This window comes from Notamacropus eugenii, chromosome 2 (genome assembly GCF_028372415.1).
Source record: "Notamacropus eugenii isolate mMacEug1 chromosome 2, mMacEug1.pri_v2, whole genome shotgun sequence".
Classification (NCBI taxonomy): Eukaryota; Metazoa; Chordata; class Mammalia; order Diprotodontia; family Macropodidae; genus Notamacropus; species Notamacropus eugenii.
The window spans coordinates 26712293-26734804 of NC_092873.1; the positions used below are offsets into that span (position 1 = coordinate 26712293).

At 54.0% G+C, this 22512-nt stretch overlaps 1 protein-coding gene across 3 annotated transcripts; it reads left to right on the forward strand.

Moving 5' to 3' along the window:
• Positions 1 to 34: 34 nt before the first annotated feature.
• Positions 35 to 19039, forward strand: TOLLIP (toll interacting protein). 3 transcript variants are annotated; one of them, XM_072639516.1, is made up of 9 exons: positions 656 to 959; positions 1286 to 1402; positions 1626 to 1664; positions 1918 to 2068; positions 6416 to 6565; positions 10086 to 10268; positions 12377 to 12529; positions 14758 to 14848; positions 16920 to 19039. In XM_072639516.1, the coding sequence occupies exons 2-9, from the start codon at positions 1380 to 1382 to the stop codon at positions 17132 to 17134; spliced, it is 1005 nt and encodes a 334-aa protein (XP_072495617.1). In that variant the 5' UTR covers positions 656 to 959; positions 1286 to 1379; the 3' UTR covers positions 17135 to 19039. The 3 variants fall into 3 exon arrangements, with proteins under 3 accessions (XP_072495619.1, XP_072495617.1, XP_072495618.1); XM_072639517.1 differs by lacking the exon at positions 1626 to 1664 and having other exon boundaries at positions 659 to 959; XM_072639518.1 differs by lacking the exons at positions 656 to 959; positions 1286 to 1402; positions 1626 to 1664; positions 1918 to 2068 and adding an exon at positions 35 to 222.
• The last annotated feature ends 3473 nt before the right edge of the window (positions 19040 to 22512 follow it).

The window sequence follows — 22512 nt, forward strand, 5'->3', positions numbered from 1 at the left end:
GTCGCTGGGCAGGGCCTACGTGCGCCTGCGCAGCGTGGCCGCGCGCCGCGCGCCGGGGGCGGAGCCGGGGGCGGGGCCAGGCGGGCGGTCAGTCAGCTGACGAGCCCGAGGCGGCGTCGGTGGAGGAGGAAGAGGAGGAGGCGCCGGGGTTTGGGCCCCGGGTCCGGGCGGGGAGCGGGTGACGCGGCCATGGCGACCACCGTCAGTACCCAGCGGGGCCCGGTAAGGCGGGGGGCCCTCCGGGGGTCTCGTGGGGGGAGGGGCTCCAGCTCTCTTTAGGCCCCCCCCGTGTAGGGGGAGGGGGGCGGCTCCCGGGTGAGCAGGGCCGGGGTCAGGGGTCAGCCGGGCGGCCCCGGGGGCTCTGTGACCTGGGCTGTGGGGTCAGCGGCCCTCCCTGCGGGGCGCTCAGGCGGGGGGAGGGGCAGCCCCCACACCCGAAGGTGCCCCCGAGGGGGCAGAGCCCTGCGGGGTGCTGGGGGGGGAGGGCCAGCCCCCACACCCGAAGGTGCCCCCGAGGGGGCAGAGCCCTGCGGGGTGCTGGGGGGGAGGGGCAGTCCCCACACCCGAAGGTGCCCCCGAGGGGGCAGAGCCCTGCGGGGTGCTGGGGGGGAGGGGCAGCCCCCACACCCGAAGGTGCCCCCGGTCCTTCCATCAGGGGCTGGTGCCCTGTGACCCCGGGGGGCGGGGGGGGGGCTGGCCGTTTCCTCCTCGAGCGCAGATGGGGAAACTCGATTCCACCAGGGCTGCCAGCCCCCTCCCCCTAAATGCCTTGTTTTAGACGGGTTTTATCGGCGATGATTCCGGACTTCGTGCTTTTATCCGCCCCGTTACCTCCCCCAGACCCTCCCTCCCCAGTCACCTCCTGTGGCTCCCTGTGGCCTCAGGGTCAAGGCCTGTGGAAACCTGCTGAGCCATGAGGAGCGTGTGCCCGCAGCCTCGGTCCTTCCGCAGGGAGGCAGGCACGGAAATACTCACACGTGGGGACAGGGATGGAGGGTCCATCGGTAGGGACAGCTCTGGGCTCACAGTCAGGCAGGCCTGAGTTCAAATCCTGGCCGGGTGACCCTGTTTGCCTCAGTTTCCTCATCCGTAAAGTGGGGGTGATGACAGGCTTGTTGTGAGGATGGTGATAGGTAATTGTGTTCTGGAATGACAGTGATAACTGACGGTTGTACAGCCTCAGCTGTGTGCCAGGTTCTGTGGCAGCCCTGGGAGGGAGAGGCAGTCAAGCTGAAAGGGGGGCGGGTGGCATGGAGGCCATGGCTGGGCTCATTCCTCCTCACAGTGGGGGCTCTGGAAGGAACTTAGTGATGGAAGAAGGGGAAGATTGGGGTGGTACAAGATGTCCTGGCATGAGAAGGCCTTAGACCTTGGCAGCCATGCCTAGGAACGAGGGACTCAGGTGAGTGTGGCTTCCTGTGTTTTGTGGATTAGGAATCCTGACTAGGGAAGGACCAGAAGCCCCTGAGGGGTGGGGAGAGGCGTGGGAAAGAGAAGGAAAGCTCAGCTCCTAGGAATTCAGCCAGAGGTGCTGGGGCTGGGTGGGTGGCTGAGCTTGGATGCCGAATCCTGAATTTTGTGTAGCAGAGCCAGTACCTGAGGCACATGTTGATTTTGCCCAACAGGCCCCAGAGGAGAAGGAGCCTTCTGGTCCAAGCCCTCAGGTCAGCCTCCTACCAGCCCTGTCTTCTCGGCCCCTCCCTCGGTCATGTGGTACCACCTTTGGCTGGTATCCTTCCTCTGAGCTGAAGTCGCCATTTTGTCTTGATCCCCCTAACAAGACAACGTGAGCTGGGGCACCCGGTCCCCTTCACTTCCCGTTGTCTCCTCCCAGATCCTCTCTAGCTTGGTTCCCGCAGAGTTGGCCTCAGTGACCAAGATTCTCTTGCCCTCCTCCCCCATTTCTGCCTACTTTAGTGACAAGAAAACCCGTGAGACCTTGATACCCCAGGAGTATAGGCAGGCACCTGCCAGCTTGGAGTACTTTGAAGACACATTGAACAAGAGGCGGGCTCTGTGGTGGAATGGGAAGGACCTGGCTTCCCGCCCTACTGTTAGGAAATCCCAGGTGCTGTCCCTGTCCTGCCGACCTGCCTGTTTGGTCAGAAGAACTGCTGGGCTGTTTTGGTTTAACTGAGCGTTTAGGACAACTTGGTCACTGTGGCCCAGGCCTCCCGGGCTCCTTAGCCTTTCCAGCTCAGCTAGAGCTGGCACTTTACAAAGTTATACAGTCCCGCCCCTGGTCCCAGGACCACTTGGTCCTAATAGGAATTAACAGAAGTTTCTGTAGCTTTTAGAGATGGGCAGAGCCCTGAGCTGCCACGATCTCATTGGTGTTTCATGACAGCTCCAGGGGAGAGCACTTAGAAGGTGTGACAGGCCCCCCCCCCCCCCCCCCCAGTCTCACAGGGTGTGGCTCCCACCCTGTCTAGACTGGCCTCCGTCAGGAGCAGGAGAGACAGAGACTGGCTGTCTCCCGCTGGCCACTTACCTCATTGGAACAGGCTCAGCCCAGATACCCTCATCTGTACTCAGTTGCCTACCTCCTTGAACTACCTTCTTGGATTTAAGCATTGTGTGCTCGTGCACACACGTGTGTGTGTGTTACCTGCATGTTTGTGTTGTGTGCACATCCACATGCCCACAACTTCCCTATGAGAACAGAAGCTCCCAGTGAGAAGGAATCGGTCCATTCTTTGTCCTTGTACCTCTACCCTCTGACCCAGAGTGTGGCACAAAGTAGGTGTTTAATGGAATGTGGTTGTATGGTTGAGATGCCTGTGCCCATCCACACAGCTAGGAAGCAAGTGAAGATGGGTGTCACTGCAGCACAAGGAGATTGTCATTGGGCAAGCAATGGTCTGTGTGGCCCAGATGGTTTAGGCCTCCAGGCCCCTGGGGTTCTTGGAGGCAATCTTGGAGTGTAGACTTAGCTCAGAGAGAAAGGAAAGGGTGGATTGTCATTGGGGAGGGGGACTGCTTAGGGAGGAGGTCCCAGAGAGAGTGTTCAAGCTCTGTTGTGTCCAGGACAGACGCCATCATGGTGTGGCTATCACTCCCAGGGTTTAGTAAACACTTCTGACTGGTTTCGTGGATGCACCCTAGGCTGCTTCAGCAGGCTAGTCAGGCTTCCATTTCCGTGACATAGAATTTGTTTTTCCTCATTTGTACTTTTTAAAAAAAGGAGCACTGGTGCTGACAGAGGCATTTTAAATGCTGAAGCCAAGCAGCCTTTCACTTCCTAACACAGTGTAAGATATTGTAGTTCCAGACTTTGTCCGTCATTTTGAATCCTTTGAATAGTTTGACCGATTTTCTAGACCGAAGCTTTGTGCTTGGCTCCTGATGCACAGTGAGTCTGCACAGCCTTGGCTTGGGGTGTCCTCTGGTGCCACGAGAGGGGCCGGGCCCGATCGTTCTTTCTTTCCTGAGTTTGGACATTTGGGGACATTGCACCATGGGGAGAAGCAGATTTATGGAAGTGCCTGGATCTAAATATGAGAACTCAGTCGTGCTCGACCCAGCAGCCCCCGACGGAAGCTGGGCCTCGGGCCCCAGGCTGCTGCCTGCTTCGTGCTTCATCCAGGGGACACTGAGAAGGGGCTCTGGTCGGTCCAAGTGGGGGATACTGTAAAAGAAGTAAATTTCTTCTCTTTGGAACATTTTTATTTATTTCATCAAACATTTTCCAATTGCATGTAACATTTTTTTAACATTTGTTTTAAAAAATGGAGTTCCAAGTTCTCCCTCATTTCTGTCCCCCACTCCCCTTGAGAAGACGAGCGATCTGATATTGATTATGCGTGTGAAGTCATGCAGAACACATCTCCATGTTGGCCATGTCCCAAAAGAAAGCGTGTAGCTCCAGGGCCACTCAGCTTCTGAGTTCAGATCCAGCCTCACACACTGACTAGCTGTGTGACCATAAACCACTTTACCCTGCTTGCCTCAGTTTCCTCCTCTGGCAAATCACTCCAGTATCTCTGCCAAGAAAACCCCAAAGAGGGTCACAAAGTCAGACATGACTGAAGACATTACAGAAAGAAAACAGACAAAAAAGTAAAGCAAGAAACTGAAGTAAAAATAGTCTGCTTTGATCCGTACTCAGTGCATCATTTTTCTCTCTGTAGGCAGTACATTTCATCATGAGGCCTTTGGGATTGTCTCAGGGCATCCGCACTGCTGAGAATGGCCAAGTACATTATGGCTGTTAGGAGGTTGTAATGCTAAGGACTTTAAAGATCTTCCCCACCCGTTAATCCCCCCATAAAGGGGGGTTTGATTAGGGGAGATTTGTGGGAAGGCCTACGCCTTTTGTCAGTCTTCTAATGAGGCGCTGGTTCTCAAGGGTTGTGATGCCCTCTGGCCCTGAAAAGTGTATAAATACTCTCTGGTGAGGTTTCACTTGAGGGCTTCCTCATGGGAAGTGTTGTTAGGCCAGAGGAGACTCTGGGCAGCCCCTAAGGAACCCCTGGCTTTGAGGCTTTGGTAACTATGTATGTGATAGTCAGACAGTTGTCCGTCTGTTGGTCTGTGGCGTATGTCAGACAGTTGTCCATCTGTTGGTCTGTGGCGTATGTCAGACGGTTGTCTGTCTGTTGGTCTGTGGCGTATGTCAGACGGTTGTCTGTCTGTTGATCTGTGGCGTATGTCAGACTGTTGTCTGTCTGTTGGTCTGTGGCGTGTGTCAGACAGTTGGAAGCCCTGTCTATTGACTTTGATTTCTCTGAAGTTCATGGTGCTGACTTTTCCCCTAAAAACTGAGTGAATGGCACGTGTTCTGGATTCCAGTGACCCCTCACAAGTGATCCTCCTTTTAGAAAAGCAAATCTAAGAACCGCCGGCACTTGTGTGTGTGTTAGGGTGCTTGCCTTTACACAGGCACAATGTTCACCTGGCTCTGCATGTTTTACTTCGCATCAGTCCATGTGAGTTTTCCAGAAATTATCCTCCTCCTGTTGCTTACAGCACAGTAGTACTCCATTGCAGTCGTACACCACGTCTTGTCCAGCCATTCGCCCATCAAAGGGCATCCCCTCCATTTCCAGTTCTTTGCCACCACAAAGAGAGTCGCTATCAATATTATTATACATATCGGTCCTTCTTCCATTTTCTTTGATCACTTGGACAGGCATAGAATGAAAGCCAACCCACTGAACGGTGCCAGGGTGGCCTGGCCTGGAGGCCATCATCAACCTGTGTGACCTTTAGAAAATCATTTGAGCTCCCTGGGCCTCAGTTTCCTCATTTGTAAGATAGGGGAAAGGATTCCCAAGTCACCAGAGGCTTCACAGGTTGGGCGGCTTCTCCAGGCCTGCTGGTGTGACAGTTGAGTGGGTTTCTGCTGGCACTGTGGCATCAGTCAGAGAACTAGGGCATGCCTCCTTTAGCCATGGTACTCACTGAGGGTCACCAAACAAGTATGACCTGGATCTTCGCCACCCATGAACATTTCAGCGCAGACAAAACATGCATTCACAAAATGATTAGTGCACTGGGGTAGTATTTTCTGTTTCCTCAATGCAGACAGATTCAGAGGTGGTTACATGACTGGACTCACAGGATAGCTTGTAAATGGTGCATTGTAATTGTGGTAGGAGGTCTCAAGTGGATAAGGCCCAGGGATCTGTATCCACTGTCTACCATTTTTATCCAAATGGCACCCAGTGAACAGCTGGCACAGAGCTGGGAGGCATCCTGAATGCCATGAATGACGAATCAGGAGCCAGAAGGAAGGACCCTGAGAATATGGAGCCTTGGGCCAGACATCATGAGATTAAATGCAGGAGAGATAAATAAACACAGTCTGGCACAGCATCCCAACTGTGAGATAGAAAAGGCTGGGGATGGGGGTGTGGGTGGAGAAGAGGGACAGAGATGAGAGAGAGAAAAGGGGAGAGAGAGAGGAAAGAAAGGAAAAAGAGAGAGGTCAAATGAGAGTATTTTTAAAGCTCCCGGCACAGTGCATGCTCTGTGTAAGTGCTTATTCTCTACCCCATCCCCACTTGTTCTAAAATCGAGTTTTGGGACTTGAGGAGACTTGGTGAGGTGGTGGTTTTGCGCTGGCCGCGGGAACGTTGTTGGCTTGGGCTCCTGAAGGAGATGCAGAGGGGGAGGTGAAAGCCTATTTCTCTGCCCTCCCCGAATCTCCTCGGCCAGTTCTGGGAGCCAGGCATGGATTGATGACCTGGGGAGGGTCCCAAGGGAGGGCGGCCTTGATGGTGAAGGGTCTGATGAAGCCATTCTGTTGAGAGCTGAGAAGACATCTGGGAGCAGGAGAGCTGTCTTCATGTGCAAGAGGGGCAGGGGGAGCCTCAAGGACCAGTGGGATAGATGCCATCCAGACAGGCAGAGACCCCCTCTCAACCTGGGCCCCCGAGGCCCTACTCAGCCGGCTCCCTCTTCCTTCCTCTAGGTTTACATCGGTGAGCTGCCCCAAGACTTCCTGCGTATCACCCCCACGCAGCAGCAGCAGCAGATCCAGCTGGATGCCCAAGCTGCCCAGCAGCTGCAGTATGGCGGAGCCCTGAACACCGTGGGCCGACTCAGCATCACTGTGGTGCAGGTACTGGCTCCCCCCACCAGGTGGTCAGGAGAAGGGTGATGCAGGCCCTGGGACGAGGGGATGGTCCCCATCCAAGCACACATGGGAGCATGGGAGAGGGCTCAGCCTCTTCACTGCAAGCTCAGCTTTCCACATGGCCAGTATGGAGTGGTTTGTGTGTGGCAGTGATTTGGCTTTTTCACATCTGAGAGTTTATGTTGGAAACCCTGATTGGACAGGGGGATCTGGCTGTGCTGAGAGTGACAGGAGTTCACAGCTAAGGGTGGGCTGCCCCACCTCTTCCTGGGGATCCTGTTCTCTGTGGCTTTGCGATAGGGGCCCGCCATCCGCAGGGGATAGAGGCAGGCGGCGCACCCACTGGTCGTCCATCTGGGGTCCCACACACTTGTTGGGGGCCTGCCATGATGCCCCTCATGTCTAGATCACTGTCGCAAGGAGGCTGTGGCCTCCTTTCGCCTTCACTATACACACGTCACTGCTCCGTGGCCTCCTTGGAGGTGGTGGCTGTGCCAGGGCTTTCAAGAACATTGAACTTAAAGGGGGGAGGGGGAGAGGTGTGCTAGGGCACCTGGGGGTGAATGCAGACCACTTTGTCCAATTGCAAGCCCCAGCCTAGAGCATTCCCTTCCACTCAGGTTCTCCTGTACGAATTGTTCACGTGATGCTTTTATTCTCCTTGGAAGATGATTGAGAGGCTTATCTGATAATGGTTTGGGGGTGTGAAGCACTCAGCACAGGGACCGTGCAAACTGGCGAATCTGGGGCACCCTGCCTTGGCTGTGTGCTCCCCACCACGAGCCCCCTCCACTGTGGAGTACGCATCCTCGGGGAACCTGGGTGTCCTTGGGTTTATGGTCTGGGAGAGTCCTTGGGGTGGCCCTGATCACCAAATCTTGTGGACTCTCAGCATAGGCCCAAGGGCCTCTCCTGGAAGGAGGCTGTGTGATAGTGAAGCTCCAGAGAACCCACAGACTGCCTCCGCTGTCTCTGTGACACATGCTATTTTCCCCTTTGTACATCATTGTTCTTGTTGGTTTGTGTGACAGCTTTGTCTCCCATGAACCTTTCTGTTCCTTATTCGGTCACAAACACATCCCCTCAGCGTAGTCGGGAAAGGGGTTTCCTTTGGTTTGTTTGTGGTGTGATCTTTGATGTCAAGGCCAGACATCCATCTGGGCTTGGGGGGATCTCACCTTGCTGTCGATTTGGCTGTCTCATAACGGGACTCTCCATCTCCAGGCCCCAGGCTTTTGCCTCATGCCTGCCGGACCTTCCTTCCTCCCCTCTGCCTCTTAGAACTCATGGGCCTCCCAGAAACACCAGCTGCAGAAATGTTGAGGATTTGGCGGGGGGTGTTTTTTATCCTGCTACTTCACTGAAGTTCTTTTTGAGTTTTTACTGACTCCATGCTGTCAATAACTTGCCGTTTGCTTTTGGTATTACCCCAGAATCCCACTTCTTCCTGTGCTTTCTAGCACTTTTTAGATAAAGGGATGTTAGGTTTGGGAAAATGCCCTTTCTGCGTCTCTAAATATACTATGATGAGGATTTTTATTGGTTCTGTTTTTAGTATGGCCTGCTGTGTTTATAGTTTTCCTCATTTTCCTGGCAGCTAGGTGGTGCAGAGCACAGAGCTCCAGGCCTGCAAGACTCTGCATTCAAATCTGGCCTCAGGCACCTACCAGCTGTGCGACCCTGGACCAGTCACTTTACCCTGCTTACCTTAGTTTCCTCATCTGTCAAATGAGCTGGAGAAGGTTATGGCAAACTTCTCCACTGTCTGCTAAGAAAACCCTAAAAACTCAGACGCTACTGAACAGCATTTTCCTGGAGTAAATGCCTTTTGTCGCACAGGCTTTTATGCTTTTATGCACTGTTGTGGCTTCTTTACTAGTCTGTTCAGTACTTTTTATTCATGCATTTCTTTAGTTTTCTCTGGTACAAAGAATTTTAAAAGGTGCCATTTCTTCCTATTCTTGCAAACAGTTCATGTAAAATTGGAACTCATTGGCTAAAAGTCCCCTGTAGAACCATCTGGTTCTGGAAGTGGAAATGTATTTTTTAAATAAAGTCTCGCCACTTTGATCCACTGCCTCATCTGAATGTTTCCATTCAGTGGAGCTGCTGGGCTTTGTGGCTTCCCTTCGGTGCTTCTGCCCCTGGAGGCTGGGGCCTCCCAGGATGGTGAGTTCCCTTGTGTCTTCAGGCCAGTCACCCAGACGGGGTCTCCTGGTAGGAAGGTGGATTGCCATGTAACCAAGGCTCCCCAGAAAGTGGCTTTTGGGAATGAATGTCATGGGGGATTCTCCACTTCGAATCTAGAAGAAAAAGCTCAGCTGGTGGGGAACAATTAAGATCTAAAACAAGTTCCTTCTGCCACATGGCGTCTTAAGTAAGGAAGGTGAGGGGTCTGCTCTGTCTTGCTGTCTGCCCCCAGGAGATGCCTTGATGTACCAGCTCTGGGGGTGCTGCCAGTGGGGCACTAGACCTCCCTCAGGAGAGGCCACTCTGGGGGCCCTAAGGTGCCTACAGATGGATGTGCCTGGAGCCCTTGGGTCATCCCAGGGTGAGGGATGGACATCTAGAGAGTGACTTCTGCTGTTATATCTTTAGAGAAGGTGGGTCAGCACTTGTTAGGGCTCCATACATTCCCAGTGAGGCAGTACCTGCCCTCAGGGGGTACCTACTCTAATTGGGGGGGCCAGCCATAAAAGGAAACACTGTTGGCAAGGCCCAGGCATCTGAGACCACACCCTGAGGCACAAAAGGCAGGGCATTTGTGGCTCAGGTGGCATCTGGATGACTAGAGGGCAGAGGGGAAGGAGGCAAGGGCTGAGTTTGTTTCTTTTGAATGCATAATTTCCCCTAATTAAGCTGTTAGCACCACAGCATCTCCCCGTGGTTCAGCTGACAGAGAAATGAGGAAGTTGTGATGGCTCCCTGCCTTATGCCAGCCTCCTGCCACCCTTGTGGGCCCTCTCTTTTCTAGGAAGCGAGAGGTGGACGGGCCTCAATACTGGGTGTGAGGTAGGGTGCCATCTTCTGGGGCTTCTTTCCTCTTTCCCAGAAGCACACTGTTTTAGTCGCCTCATCCAAGGATGAAACGACTAGCCGCCTTCCTCTTCCTCTCATAGTGTTCTGTTTGAGGGTAATTGTGTATGCATGATAGGCAGTGATGAGAATTGGGGTCCCCCCATGCCTCTGCTCAAGGCCCACTCTGAGAGGATGGGAAGCTTACTGCCTGCTTTCGGATTGGCTGCATCTGTTAGGAAGCTTTCCCTAAGTCACAGTTGGGCTCCCAGGTCAGCAAGAGCCAGGAAGAAAGCTCCCCGGAAGCATCTCCTAGGCCTGCTGCAGGCAAAGTATGAGGACCCTTTGGGCTGCTTAGAACTAAGAGCCCACGTTCAGGCCTTAGTTGAGAAGAGTCCCCCCTCCGCAGGATGATTCTGGCTTGGTGCGCAGGTTGGCAGGTGCTTTCCAGCACTCATGCTCAGTTTTCCCTGACTCGATTTTCTTGTAGGCTAAGTTGGCGAAGAACTATGGAGTGACCCGGATGGATCCATACTGCCGCATCCGGCTGGGCTACGCTGTGTATGAAACAGCCACTGCCCACAATGGTGCCAAGAACCCTCGATGGAATAAAGTGATTCAGTGCACAGTGCCCCCTGGCGTTGACTCTTTTTACCTGGAGATCTTTGATGAGGTGAGATCCATGAAGGGGACCTCAGGTCCGTCCGGTTCTGGCAGCAGAAATGAAAATGGCTGTCCTCTCCCTACCCCTCCTTGGCCTGGCTTCCCAGGCTCCCTTCCTTAGACACCCTGAATGAGTGAGGAGTGGATCCTCTGGAGGGAGGGGCTGTGAAGATCATTGGTGAATGCAGAGGACTAGAAAGTCCCCTGTCCTGGACCCTCATTGTCCTGCTGGAAGGGTCCTCAGACCAGCTGGTGCAGCCTCTTCATAGGGAGGAGTCAGAGTCAGGATTGGGGTGAAGATTCTCAGACTCCCTGGGCATCTGCACTTAGCCTTCTTTGTGTGGCTGGCCCTGGGAATGGCAGAGGGTTGGAGGTGGGAGCTGGGCTAAGACAGGGGAGGGGGAGGGGGAAGAGAGGGTACTGAATAAGTGTTCCTTCTCCAGGAGTTTGGCTGAACCACAGAGCAGCAGAGTAGGGGCTTCCTTCCTTCCCTTTTTCCATTTCACTGTGTGTGTGTGTGTGTGTGTGTGTGTGTGTGTGTGTGTATGTGTGTGTGTGTTATGTTGGCGAGTGTGTGTGTGTTATGTGTTTGTGCATGTGTGTGTGGTGTCGATATGTGCATGGATGTGTGTGTAAATGCTGTGTAGAGCATCTCAGTCACCAGAATAGCTCTCTCTAGTGAGATTCTTGCGGCCTGTGTCCTGCCTCTGGACTTGATCCACGCGTTCAGCGTGCCACTGGAGAGAAGGCCTGAGCTGGTTCTGTTGCTGCTCTCTTGGGTACTGACTGTTAGGTTACCCAGGCTGGCCCCTGGTCCAAGCTCAGCAGGCTTAGGTCTGAGCCTTTGTCAGCCAACAGTGAGGCTCTGCTGGTTCTGAGTGGGAGAACTTGAGACTCCCCTTTGGTCTGGGGTTCCTGCTCCAGTTCTTGCCCTGTTCCTTGCCTCCCACAAGCTGCTGCTTCTGAACCTGCTCTTGTCCTATGTTGTTGCCGAGGACCTGTGGCTCCCCCTTACCCTAGAATGCCATTCCTGGGGTCCTTTATCCTGCCCTGGATCTCGTGGGGAGTGGGTGACAAACCTGCCAGATGGCTCCCCTTCCCGTAGAGTGGGTGTGGAGCCTCCTTTGGCCCTGGTGGACAATCCCTCCCTAGGCATCCCTGGCCAAACCCTGTCTGGCCCTGGTTGGATGAGCTGGGCTGGACAAAGGACCCACTGTGGCTTTGTCTTGGACTTTCCCATCAGATTTTGGTCTGGTGCATTTTCTGGGTCTGTTTGGAGGAATAAGGTAGAGCTCACCAGCTTCTGCCTGGTCCTGTTATCTTGGCTTCACTGGGAATAGAATGTGGCAGTGATTTTTTAAAATGACAAACCTCCAATCTGATCAAAAAGTGCCATCTCCAGGGTCTCTGGGGTGACACCTCCCCATCCCATGGACACTAAGAGGGCCATGGTCTTGGAGGTTTGGGGTGTTTTTGGAGGAAGCATCACTTCTTTCTCCCCAACAGTCCCATTGTGGAAAACACTCCCCAAAGTGACCTGAAGTCCCCCCTCTGCTCTGAGGTCTTTGTGACAGCCTAAGTTAGTTAGCTCTGAGAGCAGCAAAAACCACTTGATGTGCAGTGAGGATGAGCCGGGTAGTCACCATGCTTGTGAACACCTGCACAGCCCTGGGAGGCTCTGACCTGCTTTCCATCGGAGAGACTGCTCTTATTGTCCCCATTTTACAGGTGAGGAAACTGTGGCTGCAGAAGGGTAAGTGATATGCCCGGCCTCACACCCAGTTAGGAAGGAATGAGCCTCTCTTCTTTGTGACCTCATGTGGGGCCAGGAGATGCATGGGCAGCTCTTCAGTCCAGACCTCCCCCTTCTCTTTCTGCCAAGTCTTCCCAGGATGACTTGTTTCTGCTGATGACTTTGCCCACCCAGAGCAGGGGGAATTCTACTGCAGGCTCATCCTGTGCCCCTGGGGCCAATTTCCCCTGAACTTGGGGAGCCACCTTGAATCCTTCCCAGAGAACTCTCAGTGTCTAAGAACTGGTCAGAGCGCTGTGGCCGGAGTGGTGCAGGGCCTGTCCATGCCTGACATTCTCTTCTCTCCCTCCTGTGTGTTTCCTCAGCGCGCCTTCTCCATGGATGACCGCATCGCTTGGACTCACATTACAATTCCCGAGTCTCTCAAACAAGGGAAGGTGGAGGATGAATGGTACAGCTTAAGTGGAAGACAGGGCGATGACAAAGAAGGGATGATTAATTTGGTCATGTCCTACACGGTGAGTGGGGATGTCAGCTTGGGGGTGGGGCTGCAGACAGGAGGGCAGCATGGTGGTCCTCATTGCCCCTAGCTGGACCACAGAGAATCGTATGATTTGTGGTTTGGGTCAGCGTTGGATTTTCCCTTTAAAAACTGGCTAAACCCGTAAAGGTCAGGACGAAAGCCTTGACTTCAAGGGCGTCTGACTGGGAGGGAGGTGAGCGTGACCTGAGCCCCCAGGGCAGGCCCCCTGCCTCTTCTGTGTCTCAAGTGGCTTACACGGTGCCTGCAGATTAGGGAAGTAAGTGAAGGGAACTGGGATGACTGCTCTTGGCCCTCCAGAAACAGAGCTGGTTTTCTGGCCTCCTTTTTCTCAGTTTCTTCCTGGCTGACCCTGTGACCCTCCCTGCACTCCCATATGACCAGATGTCCCACAAAAGCATCTGAGTGCACGATAAAGTGAACTCTGTCTCGTCCTTGATCCGTTAGCATTCAGCATCTTCGTGGGTTTATGAGAAAACAACAGAAAAAAAGACCCAGGTAGACAAGAAGCCCCAAGAGCCCGGAGGGTGGTTCTCTCCACGCTCTGGTTGGTTTCCAGTCTTAGTGAAGGAGAGCAAGTCAGAGGCGTCCCGGTCCTCATTCCTGCAGTCAGCCTCCCTGGTGTAGGCGAGCTGGTGAGCCTTTGTTAAGCGCCTTCTATATACCAGGCCCATACTAAGCACAGAGGATGCAAGAAGAGGCAGAAGGTGGGCCCTGCCCTCAGGGGGCTCATGAGTGGCCATCCAGCATTCTCTCTTAACCTTGCTACGAGATGAGCCCCTCTGGTTGGTGATAAAACACCCAGTGGGCTGCCTCTCCCCACTGCCCCGTGTTCTCTCACAGGCTCACTAGAAAGAGTATGGCCCATGTGTTCCCCAGATACTGGCTTTATTTCAGGGTCAGACATCAGGGAAGCTGGCATCTCATTAACAAGGGCTTCCCAAAGGTTAAACACATGTTGGCTCGTGTGTGTACTTACAGACCTTGCGTAGAGCGCCCTGCACGATGATGGCCCAGGGAACAAGTGAACCCGGGGCAGGTGAGGCTGTGTCCCAGTGGAGGTAGATGTCTTTGGGATAATTTCCTGGCACCATCAGGGAAAAGAAGGGACTCTTGGAAGCAACACACACAGACACACACACACACACAGACACACACACACACACACAGACACACACACAGACACACACACACACACACACAGACACACACACACAGACACACACACAGACACACAGACACACAGACACACACAGACACACAGACACAGACACACACACACACACACACACACACACACACACACACACACACACACACACACACACACACACACACACACACACACACACACACCCCACCCCACCCCACCTGAGTATCCTGTCACTGAGGGGCCCAGAGAACCTCTTTGCCCCAGCCCAGTCACACTCACCACCTCTCCACGGTGTGCTGTCTGTATTGATTCAGTATTATTGTTGTCAGAGAGTAAGGATCTCCTTGGAAGCCTTATTTGGCTTCTCTGCTGATAGAAGGAATAGATAGAACATAGGAAGCCTGTTCTTGAAGAGAAAACACCAGTTACCGGGCAGCTGGATTAGGGGAAGGATTTCAGCCTGGCCCTGGCTTCTCCTCCTGTACCCCTCTCCTGTTCCTCCCAGCTGGTACAGCAGGAGAGACACATGAGCAAACATGTGTTTAACCCTTGGGAAGCTCTTGCTGATGGGACCCAGTTTCCTTGATGCCTTTGAGAGATTCTGGAGGCGTTTTAAGGATTGACCCTGAAACGAAGTCAGTATCTGGGGACACGTGGGACACACTTCCCGTGAGCCCGTGAGAGAACACAGGGCAGTGAGGAGAGGCAGCCTGCTGGTTGTGATCAGGCTACAGCCTATTATGGAGCAAGGAATTCCATCACCCAGCCTGAGGGATAGCTCTTCTGGTGAAGTCGAGATCTGAGAAGGCTGGATGGATGCTGGGCACACACCAGAAAGGGGCCTGCCCCCACCTGCATCCCCATGACCACTGGCCCCTGCGCTGCGCTGGGCCCTGGGAACGTTCACACATGTGAGGTCACAGATGGTGGTGGGGTGCTGCTGGAGACTGTTGACTTTTCTCAAAGGTGCCTTCACACTTGCTGTGGTTGGCTGGTGGGTTCTTCCTCTGCCTGGACCCACTGACCTTCTGCTGTTGCTTTTTTGTCCCCAGTCTCTCCCGACCGCCATGATGATGCAGCCTCAGCCTGTGGTCCTGATGCCCACAGTGTACCAGCAAGGGGTTGGCTACGTGCCCATCACAGGTGCGCCCCCTGTCCATTCGAACTCTCTTCTGCTTGGCTATACCTTAGGATGATGCAGACTTCCCAAGTGTCTGATCTAGAGCTATAGGCTAGCCTTGAACAGTGGGGGCGGGGATGGAGGGTCTCTGATGGATCAACGGTGCTGGGAGGCTGCCCCAGTGAGGACTTCTCAGCTTTTTGTGCACAAATGGCCTTCCAGATGCCGAGATGCCCCCTCCTTTTCAAGGGGTCTAGGATGGTGACTGATGGGAAGTGAAGTCTTCTCTCCCCCTACCCCCTTTCAAGTGAAGAATTAGATGGGGGGTGGAGGGATTTGACTCAGGAGCTGGAATTTTTCACTTATTTTGGGAAGCCCCCTGTCCATGGCAAGCTGCTCCCTAAACCATGAAGCTGCAGACAAAAACCCAGAATAGTCCCTTCCCTCCAGGAGCTCCTGGTCTGGAGGGGGACAACGTGCCAACATCTATGGACAGAGCTCCGGACAGGAGCTATGAGACTCAGGGCAGAGGGAGATGCGGAACAGCCTTGTGCCCACAGGGTGCCCCCTCCATGCTGAGGCTGGATGCAGTCCATGGGACAAGTTCATGATCAGCAGTGACCATTTTCCCTCCTGGGCATATGGCTTTACCTCTTAGCAAGGCTGTGTTTAGAATTATTTCTCTGACTTGGCCCACATGAGTGTGTGGGTTTTGTGTAGATTTTCTGGTCTGATCCCTCTTGACTCCGGGGTCTGGAGGTTGGCCCCTGAGTGTGAAGCCTGGGCTCAGTTACCAGATCAGTAATGTCCAGTGGGTGAATGGGCACCCTGGCAGAAATCAGACTTTCTTAAATAAGGGCTTTATCTTGACTCAGATGATCCAGTTTGTTGACATTCACTGTGGAGGGACCACTCTGCTAGGAACTCAGAAACTCTTGCTGCGTTAGGGTGGTGGAGTCTTCTGGACTCTGGGCGTCCCTTTGCCACCCACCCCGCATCGGTATTCATAAGGCACATGCTGACACTCACTTGGCTTTGAGGAGAGAGCAGGAAAGGTCTGGCCTTTGTAGGAGGCTTCAGGTGCACGTTGGCCCCCCTTTGCTAGGCAGGCAGATTGGCCCATGACCACACGAGTTTTCCCATAATGCCACTCTGCCCTCTTGTTCTGGGGCCCTTCACTCCCTCTGCTCAGGCCCCCTTGCCCATGGGAGTGGGGCAGGGCACACAGAGGCTTGCAGACAAGGATGCCATCCTTCATGGCAGTGATTCTTCTGTTATATGGCTCTAGGGAGAGGTCAGACTGCAGTGAATTAGTCATTGGTAATGGCCAGGCAGATTGATGGGACTAAGGTTTAGGAAAGATCTGCATCCATCCAGGAAAGGTCTTGTAGTACAGGAGGAGTGCCAGAGGGGAGATGCCAACCCTGGGTCCAAGTCCTGGCTTGGGCTTGACCAGGGCCAGTAGTTTCCTCTCCCAGGCTTCCTTGCCTGGCTCTTCTGTGAAATGGGAGGCTTTATGGGCAGAGTACTGGAAGAGGTCAGGTGTGACAGCCCCAGAAATAAAGCTTTACCTGTCAGACAAATCCAGATGAGTGCCTGGTGAGGTAGGCTCATGAAGCTGCATTTCCCTTTGCTCTGGAGTGTAGCCAGAGTTAAAAATCTGGCCCTTTGCTTTGGAGTCCTGGGCCCATCCCTGCTCAGACTGCCTAGCCCAGGCTCTACCCCACCTCCCTACTCCAGTGCCTCGTATCACGGCTAATGCCTGGAAGATGGGCAATGATGCCCTGCACTCTATGCCCTGTGGCCATTCCCTTCTCCCCTTCTCTGCCCTTTGCAGCCAGAGAATGTATCATCTTCCTGGGTCATTCAGTGATGGGCAGAGCCCTTGCCCCCTCACCTTTCCCAGCCTCAGCTCTTCCACTGAGCCATGTTCACGGACATGAGTCAAGGTGTTCCGCCTGGCTGTGGTTACTTTAGAAACGTCCCATGGGGCTGTGTTCCAGTCACACTGGAGCAAGAGAAGAAATGGTGAAGTGGGTGTTAGGATGGCCAGGGATGGTGGGTATGGCACTCAGTGGTGTTTCTTGTTCTTAGGTGTGCCTGCGGTCTGTGGCCCGGGGGTGATGCCCTTGGCTGTGGCCCCTCCAGTAGTCAGTCCCCAGCAGCCCTGTAGTGAGGACGATCTGAAAGCCATCCAGGATATGTTCCCCAACATGGACAGAGAAGTGATCCGCTCGGTGCTGGAAGCCCAGAGGGGGAACCGGGAGGCCGCCATCAACTCCCTGCTGCAGATTGGGGAGGAGTCTTAGGGCTTCCCCTTGGGCGTGGCCTCCTCACTGCCCCCTCCCTTCTGACCTGCCTGCCCAGGGATCTGGAGAGAGGAAGATTGCCCCACAGGCCGCGGATCCTGAGTGATCCATCCTCTCTCCTTCCTTGGGCTTTCATGTGCCCCCAGCTATAAGCTCTTTTGTTGGTCACTCTTTGCAGATGCATGTGGGTATTTCCAGTTACTAGCCGTCATGCCCAATGTACTGTTTTGTTGGGGTGGGAGAAGTGTCATGTGTATTTATTCCCCTTCCTGCCAGTGTGGCTGCGAGGCTGGCACCCTCCCTCTCTGGCTTGGGGCACTCCGTTACCACCTGCCCTGGGCCAGAGAGGGAAAGCCTGCCTCTCCTGCTGCCATCCCAGGGGTGCGGCTTCGCCCAGAAGGTCACCTGTGCACCCCACGCTGTCTCCTGAGGGGTCCTTGCCAGGACCATGTGTGACAAGGCATGCCACGTCCCCTTGCCCCCAGAAGCACGCTGCTTGTGAAACCACCTTTAGCTGGTTAAGAATCCCCGTTGCTCTCACCAAGCTTCCTTTCCTACGGTGTTCATGAAGTTCTGTCCCAAGAGGGACCTTGGGCTTCCATCAGCCGCACAGAGGGCACGCGGGCGCCTTCTTACTGTCTGTCCTGTTGCTTTACTACTGACCAAGGCGAGCGCCAGAGCCCCCCTTCCACTTGGCGACTCCCGCAGACTGTCGGGCAGCCAAGCTCTTCTCTGGGAAGCTAGAATGGACCTAGAAGTTGTGCACTTTATGGTGGCCAGTCCTCTGCGCTGGGGCTCTGTGGATGGGGAGTGGCCGACCTCAGGCCTGGAGGCTGAGCCCTTTGGGCCCCGGGGGGGAGGGTTCCACATGGAGGGGAGAGAATCTGGGTGTCCCTCTACTTCTCCCTCCCCCCCCCCAATCATAACACACTGTGTCCCTTTTACTGGATGTTGACTATCAGCTCTGTTGTGGACACACACGTGCAAAGTGTGTACTGGTGATTGTACAGTCAGTGACTTCAGTTCTCAGGTCAGGACCAAATGCTTTTGTCCAGTTTCTTTCTTTGGGAATTTAGATTATTTTCATAACAGAGAAGACGGTAACCTTCCCCCCCCCCCCCCCTTCCCCTTTTATTTTTAAACAGATTCTGACTAGCAGTCTGAGTTTTCCTTTGTTTGCAGGGCCTGAGGCCAAGGGGCTGTAGGAGGAGGCTGGCCTGGCACCAAGTGACCCTCTGAGTGCCCTCCTCAGGAGGAGCAGCCCTCAGGAAGAATGGGTGACCAGCCTCTTTGGGAAGTGACCTCCCAAACTTGTCTGAAATGTTGAGGGAAAAGAGAGTCTGCCCTCAGATCACCCTTTGTATTAAAAGGGCGTATGGAGCCCTCTGGGTGGGCTGTGGCAAGGCCTTGATGAGAACTGTGATCCCAGGCATGCTCAACTGTCCTTACACCTGCCTGGAGCTGCTTTCCTTGGGTCTGGAGATTTGTTTGTAGCAGCTTAGGAGGCAGGAAGGATGCCCTCGTGTGGGGGTGGGACCTTTCAAAGGCGCTTCTTCATCAGGGAGTGGGGCCAGGGGGTGAATGTGTGATGGGCCCTTCTAGGCCAAGGCACAGGGTTCCCGTGGGAAGGCACAGGGAGTGCAGCTGCCGGATGGACCTGGGCCACCTGTGACACACAAGGACTGTGGCCAGAGGCAGGCTGCCTGTAGCTGGCTTCTGCCTCTGTGGGGGCCTGGGGGCAGGAGCGGCTTGGAAGGAAGGCCCTTCCTACTTCAGCAGACATGGGACTAGTGGGCCTCAGGTTCTGGTTCTGTTGGGGTCCAGCGGCTGCGTTATTTTCCTTTCCTTGTCACGTATATGTTCGAGTCTTCTAACTTAATAAATGGTCATCTATATGAATATTAAGATGGAGACTCAGAGTCCTTTCGGGGAACTTGGCCTATTTTCCAAACATGTACCATACAGGAGCTGGGGATGTGTCAAGGGGAGCTGGAGGGAGGGGTCATCCAGAGAGGGCAGTTATGGGCATCCCTTGGCCCTCACCCTCCATGGTGGATGATGCCTGCTGTGGGGGGAGGAAAAGGAGGGCCACTGCGCACAAATTATTAAACCCAGCCAGTTGAGACAACTCTTTTTGCTCCCCCCAAAAACCATTTCCAAAGGACCCCAGCAGAAAGTGCTCTCAGATGCCGCCTCCCACAGCCTCCTGGCGTGGTTGGAGGCCTGGCTTATATTCATTCCACGAGCACCAGGAATCTCTGCAGTCATGGGCCCCTGTGACAAGGAAGGCATTGAAAAAGCCAGAAAAGTCACCACTGGTAGACAAACATTCCTTATCAAAGTGGATAAATGGAAAATTTTTTAACTCACTTTTGCCTGAATTGGTTAACCCTTGCTAACCCTACTTTTGGCTCTTTGGTACCTAAGCTTTGCCAAGAAAATTGTGCAGTTTTATTGGAAAAGCAAATCTCTTTTTTATATCCAATTTTTGTCATTTAGGGGAAATTACCTTCCATACCCATTCTGTAAGGAATTTAAAAAATTAAAGGAACAAGCTTCTTTTAAAATGGAAAATGAAATATTAACAAAATTGTAAGGGAAAAATCAGGACCTCATTGTGAAAAATGTCAGGATTTTTTGCCTGGATTTCCTGGTAAATTGAGTAAATATCCAAGAGGATCGGCTCAGCAGATGGAAGCCACCTGTCCCAGCCCTGGGCTGTCCCTTGGTTCCAGAAGCTTGTTTAATGTAGGACAGACATGTTGGTGGTCATCCCATTCATGTTCAGTTACCAAGAGCCAAAGTGAGCACGGTGGTCAGAAAGGGGGAGGTTGGCCAGCCTCAGGGCTCCCACCTGGAGGAGCTGTTCCAAGTCAGCCAGCCAGGGAGGGAACAGCCAGTATGTGATGAGGTCCTGGAGCCTTGGAAGAAGCCTCTAGCTCTTTTACTGACTCTGTGACCTTGATCAGTCACCGAAAAGTAGTGGGTGTGATGGCTGAGCCCTGGGAGAGGAGCCTATGGGCCTGCCGGAAGCCACACTGATGGACCTCGGTGACAGTGAAGGAAGGAAACCTTGCCAAGCAATTAGGACACAGAACAGTCCTTGCTCTCAGGTCAGAGGGGGAAGTCCCAAGGGTCCTCATAGCAGTCCTGTCTGCCAGCCCTGCCTCCTGGTCTGGCTCCATTGGCACCCTCACTGAGACCCTGGCTGGCGTCCTGCCTCTCCTGAAGGGCTGCGCTGTGCTTGGTGGAGGGTGACTTCCCTGGGTGCTGTCTGGGAGGTTTGGACTGGAAGCTGACCAGTGGTCACAGCTTGGGGTGGGCCTTCTCCGGGCCTGGTTTTGGAGGAGGGTGTGAGAGAGGAGAAAGCTGTGTTGGCAGATAAAAATACAAAGAGGGTGCTTCCTGTCCTCAAGGACCTTCTGTTCTTTTTTAAAAGGATTATTTTTAGTTTTCAACATCCTTTCCCTAAGATTTTGAATCCTAAGTTTTCTCCCCCTCCCCAAAAGAGCTCAGTCTCAGGCTCCACATGCACATTCATATCTGTCATATTTCCACACCAGTCACATTGTGAAGAAGAACCAACAGGAGAAAGAAAGAGAGAAAATAATGTTTTCAGGCGGGCCCCTCCTGAGGATAGTCCCTGCCATATGCAGGTGTAGGCACTGGGCCTTGAGGGAGGGGCTGGGGGGGGCGCTGAGCTCAGCTCTGAGCTTTCTCCTGGTCCTGGAGGCATAAAGCCGGGAGCAACTGATCTGGCAGGGACCTGAGGACCTCCCACACAGGGTCAGAGCTGGGTAGTGCCCTCATGGTACCCATCAATGAAGCGATGATCCCCAGGCAGGGCTCTAGCAACAGGACTTCAGGCTCCCAGTCCTAGGCCAGAGTTCCCCTGTCCAGGGTCAAGGGCGATGGCAGCTCAGGGCCTTGAACTATGCCAGGGTCCCCTCTAGAGAGAAGACGGAATCCCAGTGCTGCCAGAAGGCCTCCAAGTCCATCCAGCCTGCTCAGTCCCTTCATAGAGTCTCAAAGCCAAGGAGTTGGGGATGGAGAAGGAGGAAGGGTGGGACTGTGCCATCAGACTCCTTTGAGGCTGTTCTAAGCCAAGACTTTACCGAGCCATCCTCCCTGTGTGGCCAGCCTAGTGCTAGGCAACCTGGGCACTGGGGACTAGGGTGGGAGGAGGAAGGCATGGGGGAGGAAGGAGGAGGAGATCAGGGTGGGGTGGGGGAGAGGCAACACTGCTCTTGTCCTGGGGACTAAACCCATGAAAATTGCTCCTAATTTGATGCACTTGCTCAATTTGCAGAGAACTCGCCCAGGACTCAAAGGCAGCTTCTTTCCCTGGGGGTGTCAGCTTCTCTGGGGGCCCAGGAGAGCAGGTGCCAGGCACCGGAGCCCCTGAGAACAGAGGTTGCCACAGGTGCCAGCTCTGGGCCACGTGCTCAAGCCTAGGGGCAACGGGAACTTTCTCCTCCCTTCCCCCTCCCCTGCCGTCTCTTGCATCATCCCCCACCCCAGGGAAGTTTTGTGGTGCCAGTGATTCAGTGAGAACATCCCTCTTGTTCAGGGAACAGAAAATGAGGTCCGAGGAAAACAAGTTCTGCAACCGTCCCAGCTCCTGACTGCTCTCCCTGGCTAAGGAGGCTCATCTCTTAGGCATACCCTCGGCACTCATTCACGCATTCGTTAAGCATTTATGAAATGCTGCCTGTGGCCCAGGCATTCTGCCAGTTTCTGCCATACAAAGGCAAAAAGGGAAGGGGGCCCTCATTTGGGGAGAGGCAGCAGGACCAGGTAAGTAAAAACTGTATCCAAGGAAACAAACCACAGCCACCTTCCCGTCCACCCTCACTATGCATTGCCCTCCTTGCACACTTGCTCCACCAAACTGGCTTTCTTGCTATGATTCCTTCCTTAGAACACTCCATTTCCCACCTCTGCACCTTTACCTGGGTTGTGCCATGTTGGAAACCTCCTCCTCGTCTCTGCCTGACACCCTAACTGGATGTTCTGCGGACCTATCCCACTCCACGTGTCCCAAACCGAGCTCATCTTCCCTGTCCTAAACCCTGCCTCTTCTGAACCTCCTGACTCAGTCACCCTGGGACTGTGGTATGGCTGAGTGGCCCACTCCACCCTCATGCCCCAGCAGTCAGTGGCCCGACCTTGCTGCCTCAGCCTTCACGAGGCTTCTTGCACATCTCCTTGCCATGCAGACACCAGCCTAATTTAACACTCCACAGTGTTCTCAAGTGCAGGCAATACCGATTCACATTCCTCCAACATGTGAGGCTTACAAGCCCCTTAGGGATGCTATCTCACCTGACCCTCACATAACTCTGGGGGCAAGTGCTCTCATTAGCCCCATTTTGCAG